The sequence below is a fragment of the Denticeps clupeoides genome, chromosome 7 (assembly GCF_900700375.1).
Source record: "Denticeps clupeoides chromosome 7, fDenClu1.1, whole genome shotgun sequence".
NCBI lineage: Eukaryota > Metazoa > Chordata > Actinopteri > Clupeiformes > Denticipitidae > Denticeps > Denticeps clupeoides.
Window position 1 is genome coordinate 1,119,157 of NC_041713.1, and position 24,963 is coordinate 1,144,119.

General features: G+C 50.4%; 1 protein-coding gene across 7 annotated transcripts; it reads right to left on the bottom strand.

Moving 5' to 3' along the window:
- Positions 1-673: 673 nt before the first annotated feature.
- On the bottom strand, positions 674-24,963 carry LOC114794413 (myocardin-related transcription factor A-like). Of its 7 annotated transcripts, none has more exons than XM_028986945.1 (18): positions 24,840-24,963; positions 22,157-22,356; positions 13,899-13,964; positions 8,224-8,279; positions 8,059-8,134; positions 7,796-7,957; positions 6,501-6,664; positions 6,140-6,265; positions 5,787-6,040; positions 5,447-5,597; positions 4,923-5,276; positions 4,163-4,795; positions 3,868-4,056; positions 3,695-3,784; positions 3,308-3,454; positions 2,395-2,478; positions 2,256-2,313; positions 674-2,168 (listed from the first exon to the last, which is right to left on the bottom strand). In XM_028986945.1, exons 2-18 carry the CDS (start codon positions 22,317-22,319, stop codon positions 1,627-1,629), a joined length of 3,315 nt encoding a protein of 1,104 aa, XP_028842778.1. In that variant the 5' UTR covers positions 22,320-22,356; positions 24,840-24,963; the 3' UTR covers positions 674-1,626. The 7 variants fall into 7 exon arrangements, with proteins under 7 accessions (XP_028842778.1, XP_028842773.1, XP_028842774.1 ...); XM_028986940.1 differs by having other exon boundaries at positions 4,911-5,276; XM_028986941.1 differs by having other exon boundaries at positions 6,501-6,670.

The window sequence follows — 24,963 nt, forward strand, 5'->3', positions numbered from 1 at the left end:
AGAAGGATGAGGACCATCGATCTTCTCATTCGCCGCATAATGAACTCAATTAAACTGGAGGCCCTGAGAAGGAACCCAGCCATAGGGCTCACCTCGGCTCGGTGTAAAGGAAAAAGAGCGCCCCCTGGTGGTGGGAGGTGGTTCTGCTGCTGATCTCAGGTGCCTTCATTTCCTTAAGTGATGACCCTCTGCAGTAAAGTGAAGGCTCCGCCTCCATGATTAATCAGTCGGCAGTGGGGGGCGGGTCTATTCAACAGGCCCGCCCCAAACATGGAGACAGAAGCTGGGTTGAAATTATTGATAAATCTCATTTACAATTTGAAACACAGGATCGAAATAAAATATTGATACGATGTTTATGATAACTTCTCCTTTTCATTTCATGCTGATGCCACATAAACTTGCGCTTTGGGTCAAGCAGCCCAACATCTGAGTTCATGAGGTCACGGTAAATTGGGGTGTTGAGGCTCTACTTGTTCTCACTGTTGAGGAGTAAATGTTTGAGTAGTTCTGTTTTAACCGCAGTGATTAGAATTTAATTCGTTAAGCAGCAACAAATTACAGAGAAGTTACCTGAAGAAGAAGTTAAGATGAAGCTCCTGCAGTTTTCTTTTTCAGACTCCTGATCTCTTCCACAACCTGAAGCGCTGTGAGTGCACACACAAACACACACTGAACACTGAAATCTTGTTTATTCCAGACAACCATTCACCTTTACTTAAAAAACAAATACAATAGAAATGTCCATATGTGCACAAAGCCCTAAAGTACATCCCAAGCCCCCCAAACCCAGCAGTTTATTAGGACAGCCAATGAGAAGGACGAAAGGGTGGAGAGAAGAGAAGGTTGAGCTGTCTGGTCATGTGAGTCCAGCTTGATGGAAAAAGAGGCACCAGCGCCGTCGTATGTCAGAAAAGGACCAACACCATCTCTCTCTCTCTCTCTCTCACACACACACACACACACACACACACACACACACACACACACAAGCAGTCCAAAAAACATACAAGACATCCTGACAGTCCTTTCACAACACATGCAAGTGGCACTCAGAAGGGGTGTGTGTGTGTGTGTGTGTGTGTGTGTGTGTGTGTGTGTGTGTGTGCGCAGGTCCAGATACCCATCACCTCGACCTCCACCCTCAGTCTTCACCGGCCTGCTGAAGTGCTCCGGTTCTGCTTCCACCGCCTCCAGAACCCGCCCCCCCACCAACAAGTGCATTTATAGACAGGAGGCTCCGCCCCCGAGGGCCCGTAAACACCACCACCGCACGCGCGTTTATCCGAACGTGCGGATCGAGTGAAGATAAAGAAACAGAGTTTTACGCTGTACATCAGACGCATGGGTCGCCATGCAAACCTATTTAGGAATCAGAAGATTCACGTTTCATTTGACGTTTATAGACGTGATGGTTTTGCATAGCGAGACTGGAGCCGGGAGGTCGGGGAAAAGTGATCGTCTGACAGGAACGTCTGCTAGCGTCCGCCCCGTATGGCACTTCCCAACTAAACGCGTGGAATAAAGACTCGGTGAGCGGGGGACAAGCGGCAGAGTGCTCTACTTCAGCAGATCAGGTCAGCAGGCAGTCGTATGAACTTTAGAAAAACGGGATGGACGTTTACACTATAAGCACGAGTCCCACTGCAGCTGCAGGTCCGGGCCGTCCAGGAAGTCCGTGGAGAAGAGGCTGGGGGGCGCGTGGGAGCTGAGGCCCGTCACGCCGGGCACCTCGCTGCCGCCCCCGCCCATGGTGATGTCCAGCCAATCCATGCTGTCCAGGATGGGGTCCCCAAAATCGAGCCCGGGCGCCGGGGGCAGGGGGGAGTAGCCTGCCTCGAAGGTGTCCATAGGCGAGGGCGGGTGGTCCAGGATGCTGGAGGTGCTCAGCATCTCGCTGTGCAGGTCGTCGATGAGCGTCGGGGGGCCGCCAGGCTCCACGCCCAGGAGAGGCTTCCCTGTGGTGGTCTCCAGGAAGTCCTCCAGGCGGCCGCTTCCCATGACGGCCTCTGAACCGCTGGCCACTTCCTGGGTGCTGGTTTGTGGGTCGGAGGGCTGAGCGGGCGTGTTGGATTCTGGGGGAGTGGGAGGGGACAGAGAGAAAGCGGCGGGGTCTGGTGGTGTATTAGGGCGGAGTCTGGAGAGGGCAGGGTCTGGATCTGCAATTTCTAAAAAAAATGTTAAAAAATCAGCACAGGAGTCAGAATAAAGGACGAAAGTTGATAAAAACAGGCGTTGATGGTGCTGAAGCTCACCTCCGGTCTGAATCAGGATGTCGAACAGGTCGTCCATGTGCTGCGTGGAGCCGTTCTCCTGAAACGGGAATCAGCACGCGTCAGCAGCACGACAACGAGAGCCATTCCGCGTTAAAGCGGGGAGAACCGCGACAGATACCTTTCCACGAGGAGAGCCGGGGGAGTCTTTAGGTGAGGGAGGGGTGAACAGGACGTTCTGGTCCAGATCTGGACATACGTTACCCTGAAAAGGACAAAAGAAGGACATCAAAGACGACCAATATCCTGGATTTCACCACGAAAAAAAAATCCAGAGACAACTGCAAATAAATAAGCAGCTTTGGCAACATGCATGCACACACACACACACACACACACACACACACACAATATACGTAAGTGTGTGTTTTATAGCTTTTAAGAGCACACAAAAGACAAAATCTAGAAGCCTTATATGTATAATAAAGATCCTTTGAGATGAAAATGTGACTTTGTGAGATGATTTAACATTAATACGAGTTCCTCTAGTCTGTCTATGGTCCTGCAGTGGCTAGAAATGGTGGTCGGTGTAAAGAGTGTTTTGAACGTTCTGCTTCACCGTTCAGAGATCGGCTGCTCAGACGGTCGGATCTGGAATTTGTCCCCTTATGACGTCATAAGGGGAAAGGTTAGCTCCCATACCACCCCTACCCTAAAACATTATCTCCACCAACTGTCATGGCTTCCAAACGTGTGAAGCACAGCCCACTGATCACTAAGGGTGATGGTTAAATACAGAGGACATGTTTCACTGTGTCACAGTGTGCTGTGCTGCAGTGTTACACAATGACCATCACTTCACTTTCATTTCATGACGTCATTTCCGCGAGTGGCCGCTCAACTTCTATTGGCCTCTCTCCTCCTCATTTGCTTTTAAAGCTACAGACACCAAAACGGCGCGTCCTGGGAAATGTAATTCTTCACCGAGGCTGAATTTCAGAACGAGACTTCAGGTACAATATTAGAACGATATAAAAAGCAAATAAAATAATAATAGGGGAAGTTACTTATTGTTACATTTTGACAGAAATTACCGCTTGGCTCGGGGAGGACGGGGTCGGGTTTGTGGACGAGGTGGACTCAGTGCTGGGAAAGAAAGGCTGGAGGGTGGGGGGAGCAGAGATGGATGTTGGCGCTGCTTGAATGTGATTGGCTGGAAGATGCAGACCCGTCTTTTGTCCCTTGAAGAAGAAAGAGAGAGAAAAAAATAAAAAACGAGCAGGATCAATCTTAATGAACTAAACTGCAAATTAGCTAAAAGCCTCATCTGGCACATCCCATATTACATTAATCACAATGATGAGGGATATTAGCCTTTTAATTATGAGAATTACAAATCCCCGCCTAAACAATTAAACGCAACTTATGAAGCAGAGAGAAGGCCGCTCTCGTTTTAAAAAGCCTCTGAAGGACCTCCGCACCTTTTTGGTTGGATGTCCAGCTGCTTTTTTGGAGTGGGCTGCCCTGCTCTGCGCCTGGCTGGGCAGCTTACCGGGCGTCGACAGCAGTCTCTGAAAAGACATATAGAAAAAAAAATTTAAAACGCCATCAGAAGCTCCCATAAAAATGTCGGGTTTACGGAGGGCAGCTGTACCTGCAGCTTGACGTGATTGGTCGCTTTGCCCTGCGTGGAACCCGGGCCCGGGGTCTCTGCGTTGTGATTGGTCAGGGCTATCAGGAAATGGTTCCCGTTGCTGTCCTTCACCAGGGTGTGTGCAGGGTGGTTCTTCAGGATGTCCAATGGGAAAGCGGGGGCGGAGCCTGACTGCTGATTGGTAAACACCTGAGACGCCGCGGGAAAGACATAGTTAGGAAAAGTACATTTCTGGTTTCATCATGGACTTCTTGACTGGCCAAAGAAGTCCATGCAGAAGTCCAAATGATCAGACCTGCTGAGAAGGTAACTGCTGCTGAGCTTCCGGCTGTGGAGGCTGCAGAACCTTCTGCGGCTGCTTCTTCTTCCTCTGATGTGCACGTCTCTGGAGGTTCTGCTGGTTCTGCTGCAGAACCGTCTGCTGCTCCTGCTTTTGCTGATTGGCCAGTTGAAGCTCCTTCTCCCGCTGTGCCTGCTGGAGCCTCAGGATCTCCAGCTGCATCTGCATGGACTTTGTCTGGGCCTTCGGCTGTGGAGGCATCGGCACGACCGCCTTGACGCCGTCCTCAGCCTCGTCCATCACCTCCTCCTTGATGGTGATCCGGACCGCCTCCACCGGCGAGACGCAGCAGCGGGGCACGTCGGGCGGCTCCTCCTTCACCGCGACGTGGTCTGTGGGCCGGTCCCCGCGGCCCTGCTGCAGCTGCGAGCGCAGGGTCTCCACCAGACGCTGCTTCTGCAGCAGCATGCGCGTCAGCTCCTCGATCTGCTTGTCCTTCTCCTGCAGCATCAGGTCCTTGTCGGTGAGGGTGGAGCTCAGCCGGGAGAAGCGGCAGGAGGCGGCGGCTGGCCCGGAGAGCTCCTCCTTCACCATGGAGGGGTGCTGGGGAGAGGGCTGCAGCGTGAGCTGAGTCAGGGGGGAGGTCACCTTCAGGAGAAGAACGTTCCAGAAGATCACTTACTTATTACTTCATCACCTCGATAAATGCTTATATTGGTTTTTATTGATCACTTTTTGCCTGTTTGGTGTGAATTAAACGTACGGAGGGCCGTACCATCTCCCCGAAAGCGTCCCCGTTACAGCTGGCCTCATCTGGACTCATCCCCGCCCCCGAGCGATCGGAGGTCGCGGGCGAGACCGGCGGAGAGGAGGAGCCCCCAAAATGCATCACGTGTGCTGGGGCCCCTCCCCCTGGGACAGTGGTAGCAAATGGGAAAGTTGCCACCACCACGCCAGCGTCTGGTGGCTGGTGAACGACGGGCACTCCGCCCGCGGCGGGCTGGGTGGTGGCGCCGCCCTTCTGGGTCCCGTGGGGCTCCTGCAAGCTCCTCAGACGCTCGATGAGGTCGTTCTTGGTGCCGGAGACGGGCAGGCCTCGCAGCTTGAGCTCGTGTTTGAGCTCGGCCACCTGTCGGGACACGCAGACACACCCATCACCTTCACCCGGCTCCACGCGCGGCCGCAGTACGGAACAGACACCGCAAATCCGCACGAGTGCGGCGGCCAGAGCGTCCAGAGGCCGTACTGGTGCTCAGAATGAACTTAACACGTACATCTTCTACAGGTCACAGCAGATACCTTCAGCTCATCCAGGTTAGGAGGCAACAGCCCAGGATGGATGCCCGGTCTGCTGGGGCCGCTCTGATTGGACAAGGCTGATGTGGCCGTGGGGGTCGTTCTGGAGGGGGAGGGACCGTTGGTTGGAGCAGGCTGTTGCTCTGCCGGGGGTCTGAAGAGTCATACATGACCACAAAGTCACAAGCATATAACATGTGGTGCTAGTAGCCTGGTGTGAATCACACTCGCCTATGAGCGACCCAGAAGACCCAGGTTCAAACCCCACTTCCCACCATCGTGTCTCCAGGGGGGGACTGTCCCTGTAACTACTGACTGTATGTGTAAATAACTGCACACTCACTTGGGTGGAGCAGGCAGGATGGTGTGGTAGTTGTAGTGCTGCTGCTGCTGGCTGATGATCTGCAGCTGCAGGAAGAGCTGCTGCTGGTGCAGGATCTTGGCGTAGGCGGAGTCCAGCTGCGGCGGCGGCTCTCGCTCCGCCTTCTGGTCCGGTGGGATGTACTGGTGGTACTTCAGCTTCTTCACTTTGGGCTTACTGTCTTTGGACTTCTTGGCTCTCTGCACAGACCGTTCTGATGTGGACTTGGCCTGCGTCTGTTAACGTTATAAATTATGACCGCAGCATATTGAAAAAAACAAAAAAAAACAACTGATTTTTGGTATTAGAAAATTGAGATGGTGATTATCAATAACCTTTATAAGTGCAGGGCTCGGCTTCTGTGCTGCAGTCCCATTGGACACATTCAGTGATGGGGAGGGGACAGAAGTGGAGGGTGGAGGAGGTGGAGGCGGCGGTGGGGGCGGGACGTTGGAGATGACCTGCAGGAAGGCGGAGTCATTAGTGGGCTGCAGAGGTGACCATTCCAGTTCAAATCCCAATTTTTAGTGTTTCAGGGAATTCTTCAACAAATCGCCTTATAATACAAATACTGAACAGATATGAACAGATGAAGAAGAGTCAGACCATCCTACGTCATCATGGTTCTTGGAATTACTGATCAGGGGAGGAAAGAACCTTTTTTTAGCTGCATAACATGGTGATAAAAAAACAGACCTGTGCTGGAGAGGTGCCGCAAAAGGCTAGAGCTTCAGTTGGGGATGATAGAGGGGCGGAGCCCAGCGGCGAGTCTTGACTGATGGCCTGGTCCGGAGAGAGAGCATCACTGCTGTCCTCGTCAAACGATGAGTTCTCCACCCCGATGGCCACTTTAGGGAACTCTGTTTCTGAGAAAGAGAGACCATTAAGCCACAGCAGAAACACTGTGTGTGTGTGTGTGTGTGTGTGTGTGTGTGTGTGTGTGTAAATACCATTAGCGTAGGTGTGCTTACTGTCAGAACTGTAGGGTTAAGCGTCATTAATCCCCAATCGGTGAGATAATGAACGGCTCCCTCACTGCTATACAAACACACGCCCCACATTTTTACTCTGCCCTGATCTTAATGTGTGTTTGTGTGTGTGTGTGTGTGTGTGTGTGTGTGTGTTTTTGTTTGGATGCTCTACTGAAAGCAGTCAAGACGGCGTGTTTACGACAGAGTAAAGCAGCCTGGTGCATTTAAGAGTCTGTTTGATGGTGTTGCGGGTGCAGCACAGGAGGGAAGTTTAATCAGGAGGTCATTACGCTGCACTGATGATGATTATGATGATGATGAGGAGCTGGGCATAAACTACATCTGGGATTCTGACTCTACAAAACTTAGAAGTTTGCCCTGCACCTTAACCTCGAAGTAACGACTAGCAACAATTCCTCATTTTATTATTTTTATTTTCATTGCGCATCTTAGTGTATAAACAAGTATTCACAAGTAGTGTATTTCTCACAACTGATGCAGCAATCTAGACCACCTTTAACTCCGCCCACTGGAGCAGGCAGGCGAAGGGGTCCAGCAATCTAGACCACCTTTAACTCCGCCCACTGGAGCAGGCAGGTGAAGGGGTCCAGCAATCTAGACCACCTTTAACTCCGCCCACTGGAGCAGGCAGGTGAATTGGTCCAGCAATCTAGACCACCTTTAACTCCGCCCACTGGAGCAGGCAGGCGAAGGGGTCCAGCAATCTAGACCACCTTTAACTCCGCCCACTGGAGCAGGTAGATGAAGGGGTCCAGCAATCTAGACCACCTTTAACTCCGCCCACTGGAGCAGGCAGGTGAAGGGGTCCAGCAATCTAGACCAACTTTAACTCCGCCCACTGGAGCAGGCAGGCGAAGAGGTCCAGCAATCTAGACCACCATTAACTCCGCCCACTGGAGCAGGTAGATGAAGGGGTCCAGCAATCTAGACCACCTTTAACTCCGCCCACTGGAGCAGGTAGCTGTTTGAACAGGTATGATGTATTTGATGTGAAGGTACCTATGATGGCCTGTTTGATGCTGCTGTGGATTGGCAGGATGTTCTTGTGGATCAGGTCCATGGGTCCGGGCCGGTGCGAGATTTTGTCGTTCAGGTCGTCAGCCAGCCGCGCCCGCTTCAGCTGGAGCTGTTTAGCCTGAAGGGAGGGTTCTGCTGACGTCTCTGTGGATTAACACAAGACGCCCGGATGCCATGAATAAGATCTGCAGAACGTCAGTGGATACAGAGACGTGATTTTCTACAATCTCATTTTAAAAACGGACCCTCTAGAATGTGCATCCTAACCAGCTCCGCCCGCTCCGGCCGACTGCGTATCTTCCTCTTCAGGTAGTCTTCGGTCTGCGGGAGAGAAGCAGGGAGAGATGCGGGTCACGTGAATGACGGGCGGGGCTGGAGGAGGTGTTAATGCGGCCCGTTGGAACACTCACCCGAGCTCGCTCTAAACTCCGTCTCTGTTCATGGAAGGCTGCCGGGCTTTTCAACGCTGAAATGCAACGAGAAGAACATGAAGACCAACATCTGAACCGTAAAAAGCAACGTACCACCACTCCATACCAGTTCATTCAGATATAACATTTCATGAGAAGATAAGGAGACGTTAAGTTTTAAATAATCTACTCGCAACGGCTCGGCGTACTCTGCTGCTATCGCGTGGAACCGGATTATACGGTTAAACACGCTAACCGTTGAGTGGATCGTTACATGTTACAGGAAAAAGGTGCGAGTGATGGGTGAACACACGGTTCAATGTACACGTGCATCACACCTGGATTCTCTTATCAAGGTCCCTGAAGATGCAAAGAACTTCCTGTGGAACAGGGTGGCTGGTAGTGGCCTAGTGGGTAACACACTTGCCTGTGAACCAGAAGACCCAGGTTCAAACCCCACTTCCTACCATCGTGTCCCTGAGTGTCTCCGGGGGGGGACTGTCACTGTAACTACTGACTGTAAGGCGCTCTGGATAAGGGCGTCTGGTAAATGATGTAAATGTGGTCTAAGAAATCAGATTTTTTTAAAAATAAACTTCACCCAGAATATATTAGCACCCGCCCGCTCCCCCTTTCTAAATTGCGCACGTGCCGGATTATTTACTGGAGAAGTATTTGCTGGAAGAAGTTGTACACCCACGCCGCGGCACAGCTCTATTTTCACCAGCGCTGAGGTTTCATTTGCGTCGTCTCATTGTGTTGCAGGACAAGCTCATGAATTTAATTTGCTTTGGCCTCAATGCATCTCAAAAAGCCTGTAGAGCGAATTATAGAAATGCAAATGCGGAGACGGGTTCCTGGGGGGGGACACAGCAGAGGAAAAGCGGAAAGCGGGGCTTCTGTAGAACGTGCAGAAATTCATTCACAAGCCTTCCACGCCAGGACAACGCCAGCGACTAAAACCTCGGCAGGAGACTCTGATCCACCAAATATTGGTGTCAGGGGAGCTAAAAATAAAAGCAGCGTCTCTACGCGGCGGGAAGCTGATCATCTGGGTGCTGGAGACACAAGTTTCCACGAGTGGAACGAGCGTGCAAGTGTGTGTGTAAACAGAATGCATGTAGTGAATGAGAACGGGGGGGGGGTGTAAATAATTGAGAGAGAGAGAGTGTGTGTGTGTGTGTGTGTGTGAGTGTGTGTCTGTGTGTTGCGTGACCCCCCCAGGTCTCAGTGCCGGTGGTCAGACTGACAGTGGAGTGAAGCTTCAGTTCACCTCAGTGTGCACACACACACACACACACACACACACACACACACACACACACACACAGCTGTTCACTTCAGGGCACTTCACACACACCACACACTCTCGGTGGGGCCAAGCACTGGAAGGGCGGAGTTAGGAGTCGCCATGGCAACAGTGCGCTGGCAGTGAAAAAGGCACGTTTTTCTGCAGTCGGCCACGTCGGCTCTGATCTTCACCGCGTTCTCTGGCGCCACCTGTCAGACGGACAAAGAGCTGAAGGCCCGCCACTCATCACCCCGCGACCTTTTCTGTTTCCTTGGTTACGTGGATACGTCCCAGATGGCGCGGTTAACACAGAGAACTTGCGAGTTCCTAAAATAGTTTTCCGACACATGCATCTCACACACAGTGGTGCTCACTCATTCATCTGTGTACGGAATATATATATATGTGTGTGTGTGTACACCCCACTTTCACTCTTCCTTATTTCACTTCCTGTGCCTGCTCAGCACAGGGTAACAGGAAGCAGACATTTTTAAATAAAATGGCATGACTGGGAAATCATGACTACATTCACAGACCAGTCATAGCATGAATGCAATTGTCTGAACATGAATCAATATTATTATCATCTAATGTACCATAACGTGGCAAGACAATGCTAAATAGGGGTGGAGATATATATATATATATATATATAAAAAGCATACACACACGATTTTTAATTCAGCTTTTTCCTGTATTTCCTCAATATGCAAGTATCCAGTAGACATATTGAAGGCTGTGTTTTAAATAACTGGTAGTGTGTCGCTTTTTATAGCTATACTGTGTGTGTGTGTGTGTGTGTGTGTGTGTGTGTGTGTGTGCAGCTACACCCCCAGTCAGTCCAGCTGGTCAGTCACGCAAGTGACATTTGGATGAAGAGATGAGTGTGGACAACACCAGACAATAACTTGGCTGTAAGGACTTTAATAAAAGTGTTCCTCAGGTCTACTGTGGTCTGGTGATCTAAAGGAATAATTTGTGTTCTGTGTTGGGGAATTTTCAATAACCCTTAAGCAAGAAATACGTATCCGTACAACGTTGCATCGTTAACGTTTGTGCTGACATACTGTACTGTGTGTTGTTCTCTGTAGTGTGTACTCCTTACCACCAGGAGTCAGTGTCGAGGCAGCAAACCACATCTGTTGAGTGCAAATCTTATAGTGGTGGCCTAGCATGGGTCAGCGGTGGCCTAGTGGTTAAGGAAGCGGCCCCGTAATCAGAAGGTTGCCGGTTAGAATCCCGATCCGCCAAGGTACCACTGAGGTCCCGTCCCCGTGCGCCTGTCATGGTGCCACCGCTCCCTCAGGGTGATGGGACAAATTTCACCGTGTGCACCGTGTTCTGTGCTGCTGTGTATCACAAGTGACAATCACTTCACTTTTACAATACTGCCCCTAAAAAAATTACGTTTTTTTATGTTAATTAGGTATTAAAACCATATCACTTCCGTTCATTTTTAAGCACGTGCACATAGTACGGACCGCGGCTGTATGTTAACAGCAAGAATACTGCCTTTACATGCCCCCATCAGCCATAATATTGGTCATGGAGGCCTCTGAAGGTATCTGCTGGGGTATCTGGTATGAAGTTGTCAGTGGAAAGCTGCAAGAAGCTGCAAGTTGTGAGATGGAGCCTCCATGGATGAAACTTGTTTTTCCAGCACATACCACATAAGCTGGATTGGCCTGAGAGCTGGAGAATTTGGAGGTTCAATCAGATGAGGGCTTACTGCCTTCAGGGGCAGGAACAGCCACATGAACACAGGAACCAAGGTTCCTCTCTGAATAATCACACTGCCTCCACCAGCTTGTCTTCTTCCCATAGTAGATCTTTGGTAGATGATGAACACATAGCACCAAGACCAACCACGTGACGCATCAGACACAGGACACTTTCTTCCACTGCAGGACCTTCTGGTGGTGGACGCATGTGACTATTGGAACCCTGATTGGACTGGATTCGGACACTTTCACTAACTTCTGGTAGACCTTTGTCATGTTTTTGTGTTGTGTGTTCTTTTCCATTTCCACGTATCCACGAAGGTTCGCAATCTCGTGTCTTGTACATGGTGAGATGACAAAGTTCACCAAACATTCTATTATTTCAGACCTGATCTGCTGGGGGTAACGCATACTTTCAAAAAGCTTCTCCCGTGCAGGAAACAGCACTAATTCTAGCATTTAGTTGCTGCTAAAATGACTTCATATGTGTTTTAGCACCTCATGCACACGACTACATTTCAAGAACCTTTTTTCTTCTGCTTCACACCATCGACTGGGTGAAAAAATATTAAAAAATGAGAACACGATAGCATCTTTTACAGTATTTACCAGATGCCCTTACCCAGAGCGACTTAGTCAGTAGTTACACGGACAGTCCCCCCCCTGGGGACACTCAGGGTTAAGTGTCCTGCTCAGGGTTTGAACCTGGGTCTTCTGGTTCGTAGGCGAGTGTGTTACCCACTAGGTTACTACCACCCTGTGGTACCTCCATAGTCACCAGGCACTACTGTTGGGTCTCCTTAACGAAAGTGAAAATGAAACGTATTGAGCGGTACTGCAATGATCTAAAATGACTGCAGGAATAAAACAAACCAGATCAGATCATTCCATTCAGCCAAGCCCCAAGACTGGAGATTTGTATTAAGTATTAGTATAAATATATTTCAATGATCCTCTCCTGACCACCCTGATGACCTCCTCCTATGCTTCTGCCTGCTGTGAGAAAGCAGAACTGAAGAGGAGGGGAAGTTGGCAGTGGCTATTGCAAAAGCACCAAGATTTCAAACGGATTCTGGGGGTCTGGGTCCATCAACAATACTCCTCACAAGGAGTCCTGTCAAGGCAGCAGGAAGGAGCAAAATAAAGGAGGAGGTCTAGACCCAGGTCTAGAGATGCAACAAGCTTCAACATGTAAAATGGACACCTTAATAAAATTATAAATTGCCTCAAAAGGAGAGAAACTTTCACAAACATCCATCAAGAGGGGCATTATTGAAAGTGAAAGTAAAGTGAAAGTAACTGTCATTATACAGCACATGGTGTCACGGTGAAATGTGTCCTTTAACCATCACCCTTGGTGACAGTGGGCACCATGACAGGCGCCCGGGGAGCAGTGTGTGGGGACGGTGCTCTGCTCAGTGGCACCTCGCTAGGCCACCACTGCCATAAGCAACATCTGCGAGGAGTAAAATGGCCAACGTATCAATTCTTACGGTACATTAGATATGCTAATAATAATAATAATATATTTATTTGTAAAGCACAGTTTAAAAAACAGAGAACTGTTCACCTGTACAGACTTACAGTAATAATACTCGGGACGAGGACAATAATTAACATCATTAATAAAAAATTGAAACCAGAAAAAATTCTACATACAATTATAATATTTAAAAAAAACTCGATCTCAGAACGCCTGTGTGTAGAGGGATGTTTGTTAAAGGAGAGAAATTGATGTACATCGATGGAGCTACTGCTGCAAAAGTTCTCGCACCCCCCTGGGATTTAAACCTGCTTGGATATGATCTCTTTTCTTTGTATTGGTTAAAAACTGCATTTTGGACTCAAACCACAATTTGAAAACCCCGTTAGTGTAAATAGCTCAGTGCTTGTTAGCAGTTAATGAACAGCGGATGCTAAAGGGCATTTCCTCAGTGAAATATGTACCGTTTGTGTGGGTGTGTGTTGGATTCTGAGCACCTCCACCGCCTCCGTGCTTCGCCACGGACTCCCGCCCTGACCCAAACATCTTGCCTCCTCAAAGCAAAGCCCGGTCGCCCACATAACGGGGGTTTGCACTTCAGCACGGTGTCATGGGCCAACAGGAGACTCGACTCTTCACACGGACCTCGAGTGGCCAACGCTTGTTCATAAAAAAAAAAGGTGGCGAGACGTGAGCGTCAACCACCACGAATTTGACGAGTTGGCTAGTTTCCTGATGAGCGTGCCCGCCCCGCTAACAACGCACGAGGGAATGTAGGTTAAACGAGGCAAAGGAAGTGAGCTTGATTCATCGTAATCTACAAACCAAACCGGCATCTGGGCAGGATGAAGCAACCGCCGGTTTCGAGTGGAAAGAAAGCCGCACGTCTGTCAGGCTCGGGTTGAAACGATCTACGTCCACGTCAGAAGGCAGCGCCACTGATTACTTTACAGAACGTGCAGAATTTTTACCTGAAAAAGGTCCAAATAACCAGCGGCCGGAAATTCTACTTCGGCAGAGACTTTCTCAGCAAGTCAAGTCATCGATCGTTTGTTGCCATGCAACATGCATGGTAGTCGAGGTAAAATGGCCCAAAAACAGGTCCTGGTGGAACCCCCATCCAATCCGACATGAGCATGGACAGCACAGGGCTGATAGGGTTGGGTTGAGAGATACTCACGTGGCATGATCCCCTGGCTGACCAGCTCCTCGCGGGTTCTTCTCTGCTGAAGCTTGAGTTGGAGGACTGCAAACAGGAGGAGAAGGCAGAGTGTCAAAAAAAGGGGAAGGAGCAATTAAAAAGTAGTAGTAGATCCTCGTCACGGAAATAATAACGTGTCATAACACATCCAGCACATACCAGCATACCACGAAGGAACCACGAAACGACACCGGTCATTTCTGCAAAGTATCCATGCTGCTCGACACGATCTTCTCAAACTTTTAAAACTTTTTTCTGGACTGATGATGGCGAGCTTGTTGATCAGGGAGGGGCCACAGAAAGCCGACGAGGAGGAAGAAGAGGGAGGGGCGGCATGGTGGGAGGTTTTACACTGAAACAGGAAGTGTCTGCAGGAAGTATCGGCACGCCGTGCACGACTTCGTTTACTACACGGTTCCAACAAAACACGTCCGCGCGGCCGCTGGCATCTTAATGTCATTTCTCTCCTAAATCTTACAGGCAGAGATTGTAACGCCACCAAAAAAAAAACAAGAGAACCGTACATGCCGCACAGCACAGGGACCACAAGGCAGCAGGTTCACTGCATCTCCACCACCACAGACAGCAGGAGCTGGCCGAACAGCGCCGAAACAGAACAACACGGAGTCACGGGGAGCAGGGCTCAGTTCGTCCACTTGTCACTTGGTCAGAGAGCCTTGCTAATTTAACACGTCCCCTCAGCAAGTGGCTTCAACAGAGCCCAGGAACCGCAGACCAGACCAGGTGGGCCAGAGGTCAAACGATCAAGGGCGCACTGCGACGCTCTGAGCGTAGATTCTGGTGGAGACAGCTTCTGCACTTCGGCAACGATGTTTCACAAGAGGGGCTGCGGCCCACGCTTCAGAAAGTGCCGAACGCCATGGAGACCAGACCTGGCCCGAGCCGGGCAGAACCCGACAAGCACGGCGTTTAAAAAGTCTCCGTTCTTCACCTCCTCAGCATCCGTTTTCGCATCTCTCTCTCGATAATTAAAAACGCGAATCATACGGAGAGGATGGGTACGAAAGAGCATTTACCGCACGAGCCCTGCTGGAGATCACACAGACCACCCACCGTAGCTGTTCTCGGACGCCTGTCTATTTTAGTTTTGGTTTGGTCTTCGCGTCCAGCTGCCGTTTTAGACTTCATCAGACTCATTTTAGTCTCGTCAAGTTTCCATCCACTAAAAGTTGGAGTATTAGTATTAGTGTTGAGAAGAAAATCTTACTTTGGTCTTATTTAGTAATGCAGTTCAATTTAGGCCAGTCAATATAGTACAAGTACCAAGTAGAACAGACAAAAACATGATTATATTCTATTATATTATATATAAGCAACCATCGCTTAGTCTTTCTCTCCCAGCCATCTGCTAACCCACCAAAACTCCAACAGGAAGTGAGGAGGTAACGTCATCTGCGCGACTCCCATAATAAAAATGTGATTAATAAACCAACAATAGAGCCATAACACGAACAGCATGGACGTCTCATCTTGTCCCACCCCAGGGGGCAGCAGAGAGCAACGACGTACCCTCTCCGAAAGTGAACAAAGGAGGAGGAACATGCCAAATCACAGAGGTCAAAGTGCGTCGTAGCGGCTCAGGAGGAGGTGGAGCAACTTTTAGACCATTTCAGAATGCAAACTCACCACCACAGAAGAAACACGACACATTCGCAGGCACAGAAATACATTCGCACTTGGTCTTTATTGAGGACACCACGTTAGCCCACACACCAAGGAAGCTGGAAACTGGCCGATGGAACCTCACCAGTAGCGGGGTCAGATGATTTGAAGAGTCAGGACTGGTTTAGGTTCTGGAATGTTCTGGTGATCAGATTTTCTGGACAGCTGCACGTAGAACATTTGCTTGCCAATAAAATACCGCAGTTCCGGCGTGCTTCAGGGTGTGTGGGACGTGTAACATATGCCGAAGGTGAAGTGAAGTCAGTTGTAGGGCCTGCGTCCAGAACCATCTGGCAGGATTCTGGTTCTGCAGCGTGGGCTGGAACGCCCACATCGCACCGCCACCCAGATTCAGCAGCTTGGAGGAACGCTTCAGTCTCGTCGCTCTTCTGCATGGTGTACTCCAGCAGCACCATCTCCCAGCTGCAGGGTTCCACGCCGTTCCTCCTCCCCGACGTGAAACGCACCGGACGACCTCCTCTCCCCTCCCTGCTGCTGCAGGGTTCTAATTGCGGCAGGAAACACGACCCGCCCGGCCGCAGCAGATGAGTTATTGGGATTATTACTGTAAACGACATGGAACTGCCCACGCAGAAGAAACCTAAAGCTCCCGGCTCCCGTGCCCATGGTCCTGCTCCTTTCCCAGGGGACACGGGTGACACCTCACCCCCCCCAGTCTCGCATTTCCCCTGCAGAGCCAGCGTGGGCTTTCAGGGCGCTGTCCAGGGTTTCAGGCCAGGAGCAGGTCATGGTCTCTCTTGGAGAAGGACACTGCGAGCATGTGTGTTATATGAGGTGAAAGATTTCAGTCCAAAAATGTGCTATATGGATGCAAAGGTTTCAAATCACGATCATAGTAATAAATATCAATTACAAACTCATTAAATCTGCACAAACAGAATAATTGTGATGGTGGTAGTAGCCTAGTGGGTAACACACTCGCCTGTGAACCAGGAGACCCAGGTTCAAACCCCACTTACTACCATTGTGGACACTTAACCCTGTCCCTGTAACTACTGACTAAGTCGCTCTGGATAAGGGCGTCTGGTAAATGAACATGTAATTGGAACAGCAGAGAAGATGAAGGAGGGCATTAGAGATTTTGCTGCTGACGTCCATCCAGACACCATCATCTGCCAGTGTCAACACTCTTAACCTCTGAGCACCTTCAGATCAGCGCTATTCTGACCGGTACCAGAACACGTTTCTCTGGAGCTCCGCCCCCTCCCTTCCTGTACCTGGCTCAGAGGTGCCACCAGGGTCCCTGGGTCCATTTGGCCAGAGGCGCTGGACGCCGTCCAGGGGTCTTTCTACTGCGCCGCATGGCCGGGACCACGGCGAAACCAGACCGGCGGGATTCTACATGCAACGCGGTGAACGAGCATGCATGCGTGTCGAACGTGTCCCACCTTCCCTGAGACTCTGACAGGCATGTCGCTCGCTACCCCAGCTGCCCTCCTGGTTCTTCTCCATGCCACTGCCGATAGGAGGAGGCCCGAAAGAGGCGGGGCGAGACGAAGACAGGGGTTGGTGTCCAGCATTGTAATCAAACCGGGACAAAGAAACTTCTCACCCCAGCAAGTCCCACAATTTGCTTTTCTGATAGAAAAAAAAAAAAAAAAAAAAAAAAAAAAAAAAAAAGATTAAAATTGGTCCTTCACCTAAAGTACTTGTCAGCAGGTACTTTCAGAAGAAAACTACAAAACCAAGCAGGTTGCATATCGGCTCGGAGTTGCTGCAGAGGAAACCATCAGCTGCTTGCAACAACGATCATGGACTGCTGAGAAGGGGGGGGGGAGGAGAGTAGAGAGAGAGAGAGAGGGAGAGGGGGGATGAGAGTGTGTGGGATTGCCGGAGAGTCTGTATCACAGTGGACAAGCTGCTGCTCCAGATCCGTCACTCGGACTGGGTTTGCCTGATGCGTGTGGGTTGTTCACCCCGTGGCTTTATCCGTTGTGTGTGTGTGTGTGTGTGGTGTGTTATATATATATATAATATATATATATAAAACACAAAATTTGGTTTCTATAGAGTGCAGCACCTCAATCGTTGTAATTAGTAACACACATTAGCGACAAATTCTAATTCCAATGACACGAGTTCTGATTGTGCTGCCATACAAACAAATTGAGGTTCATGATAATAATTAAAAAAATAAAAATATCAAATTTTCTCCAATTTATTACAAAAAGTTTAAGATTGTGCACAACAGCAATTTCAAGCATATACAGGCTCTATGTGAACAACCACCACAGCGACGACTGAAGCTTCAGGGATCTTCAAATGGACCAGTAGCATCATAATGGACACGTAATGTAGACCATGACACTGGACTAAAACTGCAGCACACGGTGACACGTGTCCCTCGTATTTAACCCGTCATCCTTGGTGAGCATTGGGCACCATGACAGGCGCCAGGGAGCAGTGTGAGGGGACCGCAGTGGCACCTTGGCGGGTCGGGATTTCGAACCGGCAACCTTCTGATCACGGGGGCCGCTTCCTTAACCGCTAGGCCCACTTTTCACACCAACAAACGCTGCTGGGTGGGCTCCGCCTCTACAACATAACCCAGCAAGCAGTCGAGGTGCGAACCTTCACTGGCCTTACGATTCGATTAGCGATGCATCGCGATGAACCCCATACGTTTTCTACATGGTCACATGACGTTTGCTATTTCTCCGTTCCCGCATCCCCTGAGGTCAGGCAGCCCCTACCAGCGCTACTTTTAAAACAGACTTTCTTATGTCTTTCTTAGACATCTAAATGACATATGTAGAAAAGTCCACGTCTGCGGCGCGATGCATCGATTGTACTATTAATTTCAACTCTCCGTAGCAAGCGGCCATTTCTCTACTTATTTTGCTCTACTTTACTTTACTTTGCAGACGCTTTTCCATTTTGCTTCTGAGAAGAATACAGGAAGCTGGACCACGTACGCCATGGCACTGCAGGAGATCCCAGTTATTGAACCAGCAGCAGGCGGGCGGCATTTTGAGCTGTAAACAAGTCTCAGATGAACTCCACCTCTCCGGGGTGGGGAGCTGCTTCGAAAATAGCAGGTCCAGCTGGTCGGACGGGCTATATTCATCTCCGGATCACCTGCACCACCAGCGGCTTGAGTTTCTCAAGGACAGACGGCCTATCATCTCCGCAGAGGGGACGTGGTTCCAGTGCACCATGGGTAATGCTTACAAGACTAACGTGCTGCATACGGAGTTCGGGTCTAGATGCACGAAGACGATCGTCCCCAAATCCTAGAAAAAGCAGACAAGCCTCGCCAGGTGGAACCCTGGCGTTACAGGACCTGGTGTAGCCACCAGGGGGCAGTAGCTCCTCAGCATGATTAACTGCGCCCGTATCTCTAACAGGTTCTTCCATTGCGCCCCAACTTCGCTCCTCACGTCACATGCGCTGATGCCGAGGAGGGTGACTGCGCCTCTGGCCCACGTTCACTTAAAATAAATTATTTAAAAAAAACCGTAACAATAATCCCTTTATAGACCTTTACACACACTTTTTAATGCTGTTGTAAGAAGCTGGGCTGCAGGAAGACAGTAACGTTCAGGTCTGTTCCACACTTTGTGTCGGTGTAGTTGGGGGTCGGAGTCGGGTTCTACTCTCGGCCTCCAAGTCAAACATTTACATTTACAGTATTTACCAGACGTCCTTATCCAGAGCGACTTACAATCAGTAGTTACAGGGACAGTCTCCCTGGAGCAACTTAGGGTTAAGTGTCTTGCTCAGGGACACAATGGTAGTAAGTGGGATTCGAACCCTTCTGGTTCATAGGCGAGTGTGTTACCCACTAGGCTACTACCACGTGACAGATGGTTTGGAGAGTGCAATTTCAAGTTAAAAAGTTGTACTGCTAGTTTTGAAGCATGTAAGATGAGACTCATGAGTTGACAGAACGTGTCAGAATTGAGTATTAGAACATATTAATGATGAAGGTTCATAATAACGAGAAAGTAGTTCTTATTCCTGACCTGAGGTCAGTCTGTCATTTTCAGTCTGACTAGACAACTTGTTTAAAAGTGAACTCTGGATCTACTCTGCGTCCTCATCCCCTACTCATCTCCACTCAGCACCTCCGGCAACCTCCTGCACCAACACCGGCAACCTCCTGCACCAACACCGGCAACCTCCTGCACCAACCTCCTGCACCAACACCGGCAACCTCCTGCACCAACACCGGCAACCTCCAGCACAAACACCGGCAACCTCCAGCACAAACACCGGCAACCTCCAGCACCAACACCGGCAACCTCCAGCACAAACACCGGCAACCTCCAGCACAAACACCGGCAACCTCCACCACAAACACCGGCAACCTCCACCACAAACACCGGCAACCTCCACCACAAACACCGGCAACCTCCTGCACCAACACCGGCAACCTCCTGCACCAACACCGGCAACCTCCTGCACCAACCTCCTGCACCAACACCGGCAACCTCCTGCACCAACCTCCTGCACCAACCTCCTGCACCAACCTCCTGCACCAACCTCCTGCACCAACCTCCTGCACCAACCTCCTGCACCAACCTCCTGCACCAACCCCGGCAACCTCCTGCACCAACCCCGGCAACCTCCTGCACCAACCCCGGCAACCTCCAGCACCAACACCGGCAACCTCCACCCCCAACACCGGCAACCTCCACCCCCAACACCGGCAACCTCCTGCTTAAATCTGCACTGGCCGAGAACAGAAGAAAAGCGATGAGATCCATGGATTATATAACACGGTATAACGCAGCAAGTCGTGCCTGCTTCTGGCAGAACGGCGTTGCTTAGCAACGGAACAAAGCGGCAGCTGAAGCTGAAGGGGTTTTCTTTTTTTTTTTTAGCGTGTCCGCTGTCATCAAGTGCGATACGCTGCGGGTTCGGCCGCACCATCTGATATCTGGCATCTCGGGCGCACCGTGCGGTGTATTATTTATAATACACACGCTTCACTGGCGAAAGGTAGCAGCACATGGACTGGATTACGACATGCATGACGTTTATATCTGGACTTTTCTGAATAGGGGTGAAGTTTGGTCAGCTGTGCATGGTGCAATGCGCCTTGATGAACCGTGGGATTCTGCTTCTGAAATTGGTCCAGAACGGTCCAGTGACATGTTCGCCCGTTCTGGTGAGGTCCTCTCCTACGGCCCCAGAACAGCGGACGTCACCAGAGCCCCTCCACTCTAGTTAATGTCCAATCACTGTTTTGGCTCCACCCACTCACCCCTCTCACCCTGGTGGAAATGACGCGGAGAGAAACGCTGAGATTTCCATCTTAAATCGCCATTCTGGCACGTTGAAATGAATCGTATAATCAAATCGTATTATCAAAACACACACACACACACACACACACACAAAGCGGGAATGGAGGAAAAGCTGATCTTTACCGTCTCTGAGTGTCCAGAGATCTACATCACGACATTACACTCTTACCAGGAGCTCAGAAAACCACACGTATTATTTTGCGTGGGTCTGTCTGAGCAGAAAAGCGGTCCGTGTTCTGCCGTTTACGGCTTCGGGTCGGTGTGTAGTGGAGGAGACTCTGATGAAGCATGCACTGGGGCTAGTGGCCTAGCGGGTAACACACTCGCCTATGAGCCAGAAGACCCAGGTTCAAACCCCACTTACTACCATCGTGTCGCTGAGCAAGACACTTAATCCTGAGTGTCTCCAGGGGGGGACTGTCCCTGTAACTACTGGTTTTAAGTCGCTCTGTATAAGGGCGTCTGGTAAATGCTGGAAATGTAAATGCAGGGAAGGAAGAGCATCTCGCTCTTTTTATTATGCTCACCTCAGTTCTGCCACGCCCGGGTAAACCGAGCGTGTACGAGACCTTAACTTGTTTTTGAAAACGTCAGGTGACACTGTAGGGAAATTTATAGGATTCATCGCGATGCATCGATATCGAGGTATTGATAATCGCGGTCAAATGGAAGAATCGACTCGTGAGGCCAGTGAAGGTTCACGGAAACCCAGTTCCAGCGGCGGCATGTAACCCGACTACAGTAAAGCAGCTGATGGCTCCGCCCACCACACAACACAACTTTCATATCTGTCTATTAAAAATACGTTTTAACACACCTACTGTGGCACTCCAGCTAAAACAAGAAAATAACGCTCGTGTTGTTCTCTTTACGTAACGGAACTGTGAACCGTACTGGCAGATACCTGTAGAGTCGCACCCAAAGTTCTGACAGTCCAGAGCACCTTACAGTCAGTAGTGACAGGGACAGTCCCCCCACCGGAGACACTCAGGGTTAAAGGTCTTGCTCGTACATTTGAAAATGGGACTGTGTGTTCTTCTGGTTCATAAAAGGGTGTCTTACCCACTCGCAGCCCCACCCACCATCCGCTGTTGTGGAATCAGCAGTAAATGCACCGATTCCCCAAATAAACCTGTTCCGCTGAGAGGAACCTGGCAGACCTGCTTCCAGGTCTGGATGCCATAAACAAGCCCGCGGCACGTTCTGCCCTTCCAACGGACCGTAATTCTTCACATTATTACCATGTTCCATAGTGTAAAATGGAGCTTCTGGCATGCTTACCATTCTTCCGCTCGTGGATGGGCAGCAGGTTGGGGACGGGCTGCAGAGACAGCTCTTGGAGCTCATTGGTCACCGCGTCACTCTGTGGGCTGGGGGCGGAGCCTGGGCCAGCAGGTTGGGCTATATTGCAGGGGGTTGGCTCCTCCTCTGCTGGGGCGTCCATGACTGGCTGGGTTGATGGAGGGGGGCGGCAGAGAGTCCTGCAATAAAAACCATAAAAACAAGGAGAAAAGGTCAACGCGTGAAATTCAGCGGAGTTCACCGCGGGACGACATGCACTCAATAAGCCCAGTCTGGCAAGGTGACCCAACCCGTACGCAGATTCATAGCTCGTACAACCGGGCTTTCATTGGTCAACCCAACGCAGGAAAATCAGTAAGATTTTAATACAGCCAGGCTAAGCCACACCCATTTTTACCAATCAGCTTATTACTAAAACAAAAGAATCAGATCGGTGAAAATGACAAGGAATCCAACAGGAATTTTATATCATGTTTTTAAAGAGTTTTTTATTATAAAGAGAGTGAGAGTCCAGTCATTGACATTCAGCAGATTGACAGATTCGTTCCAGTCAACGCGCTTCCTGCTAACGTACGATGACAAGAGCGTAATCGGATTAACGGAAGCCACACAGACGTCTAACAGCCCCGATTATCATGATTGAATTCCATACGCTAAGCGCTTAATGGCCCAGTGCTCTTCAGTGGGCGTGGCTGATGGACACATGCGGGAAAGAGAATCTGAAACTTCAACAACCCCCGTAGCACCGTGTGTAAGGGGGCCATATCGTCACCGTCACCGGAGAACGCTCCACAGGATGAGAGTCAACAGTTCCGTTCACGTCGTAGCGAGTGAAGATGGACACCTCGCCCGCACATCTGGTTACTTCTCATCTCCTCCTGCTGTAAACGTCTGAAGGATGATGCTGATGCGATAAAGGGCCACAGGAAGTGGCAAGAGACACACACAGGAAGTGTGTCTCTTTCTCAGCACCACGCTGTTGACGCGTTCACCTCAGACCGAAAAAAAAAAACCCTCTTCTCCTCCACCCCAGTTTTGATGACATAGATTCCCAAAATAAATCATAATCTTTCCTTTCTACGGACCTAAAACCGCGGTTCTCTGAAGGCTTGCACGTCTTCCTTCCCATACGCAAGAGGCGGCTTTTTCGAACCGTACCAACCAACGCAAGCTCCAATTATACCGGAGCTCAGAGCCCAGCAAGGCGGCATGTGGAAGGAAATAATCGGTTGTGGCTGGTTTACTGTACACGAGTCCTGCGTCCATTCAACTGGCGGGTTTAAACGTCCCCCGACATTTATATCGGTCTTGTTGGTCCCCTGATTCTGTATCTGACGTCTTGGTGCAGAATTAGAGCCACTTTTCACCGTCTGTAGCTTTAAATGCTAATGAGGAGGAGGAGGATGTCATAAGGGACAAATTCCACATCAGATCATCTGAGTGGTGAAGCAAAATGACCAAAGCACTCTTTACACCTATCGCCATCTCACAAAGAGTCACATTTTCATGTCAGGGGACCTTTAAAAGTCCCCTGCAAGTGGACCCTCAAGTCATAAAGGTGACAAGTTCACTCGCATCAGTCCTGGCTGCAAATGCACAACGACTACAGGACCTGGTAGTATCCTGATGGTAACACAACCGCCTATGAACCAGAAGACCCAGGTTCAAAACCCACTTACTACCATTGTGTCCCTGAGCAAGACACTTAACCCTGAGTGTCTCCAGGGTTAAGGGCGTCTGGTAAATGCCGGAAATGTAAACGTCAACCACGAGAAGGGTTCCCTCAAGTCTCAAAAAGTCAGCCACTCAGACGCGGCCCATCGGACTACATGGGATCCAGAAGCAGGTGGACAGGAACGGAGCGCCGCTATCAGCCGATCAGCCATCAGCGTTGGGTAATCAGTCACATTGATCGCATGGAACCACGCCCGCACGTTTCCACACACTCAGCAGCTCCAGGCGACTCTGCGGGGAGAAGCGATTAGTCTCCGCTTCCTCATGCGAGCAAAGCCTACAAAGAAATGTCCAGCCTAGAAGACGTCAAACATCTCTACAGCGGAAGAGAATCAAGGGGATTTTAGAAGGTGGCTCCATAATGGCCCATAATGCACATATTTCAGAACAATAAACTACATCTAAAGGAGCAGCAGGCCAGTCTGGAGACGCCGAGTTTTGACGGAATGGTCTAGAACTGAGGATCTGGACGCCGTTCCACAGCGGCTGGTCCATAAAAACAGGAGCAAAAACATCTCCAGATGTGAAGGACTCGCCGGAGTCAGAGCGCCAGTGCCGGCCAGTCGCTGGGAACCGGGGGAAAGAATGAATCAACCAACTGGGGAACGTCACTGCAGAGCCCAAATCACGGGGTCACATGGCCAGGCTGGAGGGTCAGAGGTCACGTGTGCAAGTTAAGGATTCCAGGACCAGATCGTGACGTCCCACCTGCTCCACTTTCCAGCGGATCTGCTAATGGCCGCTCTGACCCATTTCAGAGCCGGAGCCGGAGCCCGCGTTACCGCAGCACAGGCCGGTCCGAACAGCCGCAGGGAGGCGGCGGTCGTTACGTAACTCCGCCACGTCCGCGCCGACAGCGCCGTGCGAGGGCTAACTAGCTAACTAACAAACTAACCAGCTAGCCAACTATCCCAACTAACCAACTCACTCGGAGCGCTGACTAGCTTAGCCAGCTTCCCTGGAACACTCCCACCCCGCCGGGCGGGTCGCGGCTTCCACCGCTCCGCGGCGCCTTCGTCGCCGGCCGGTCCTCGGTTCCGCGGCGGCCAAGC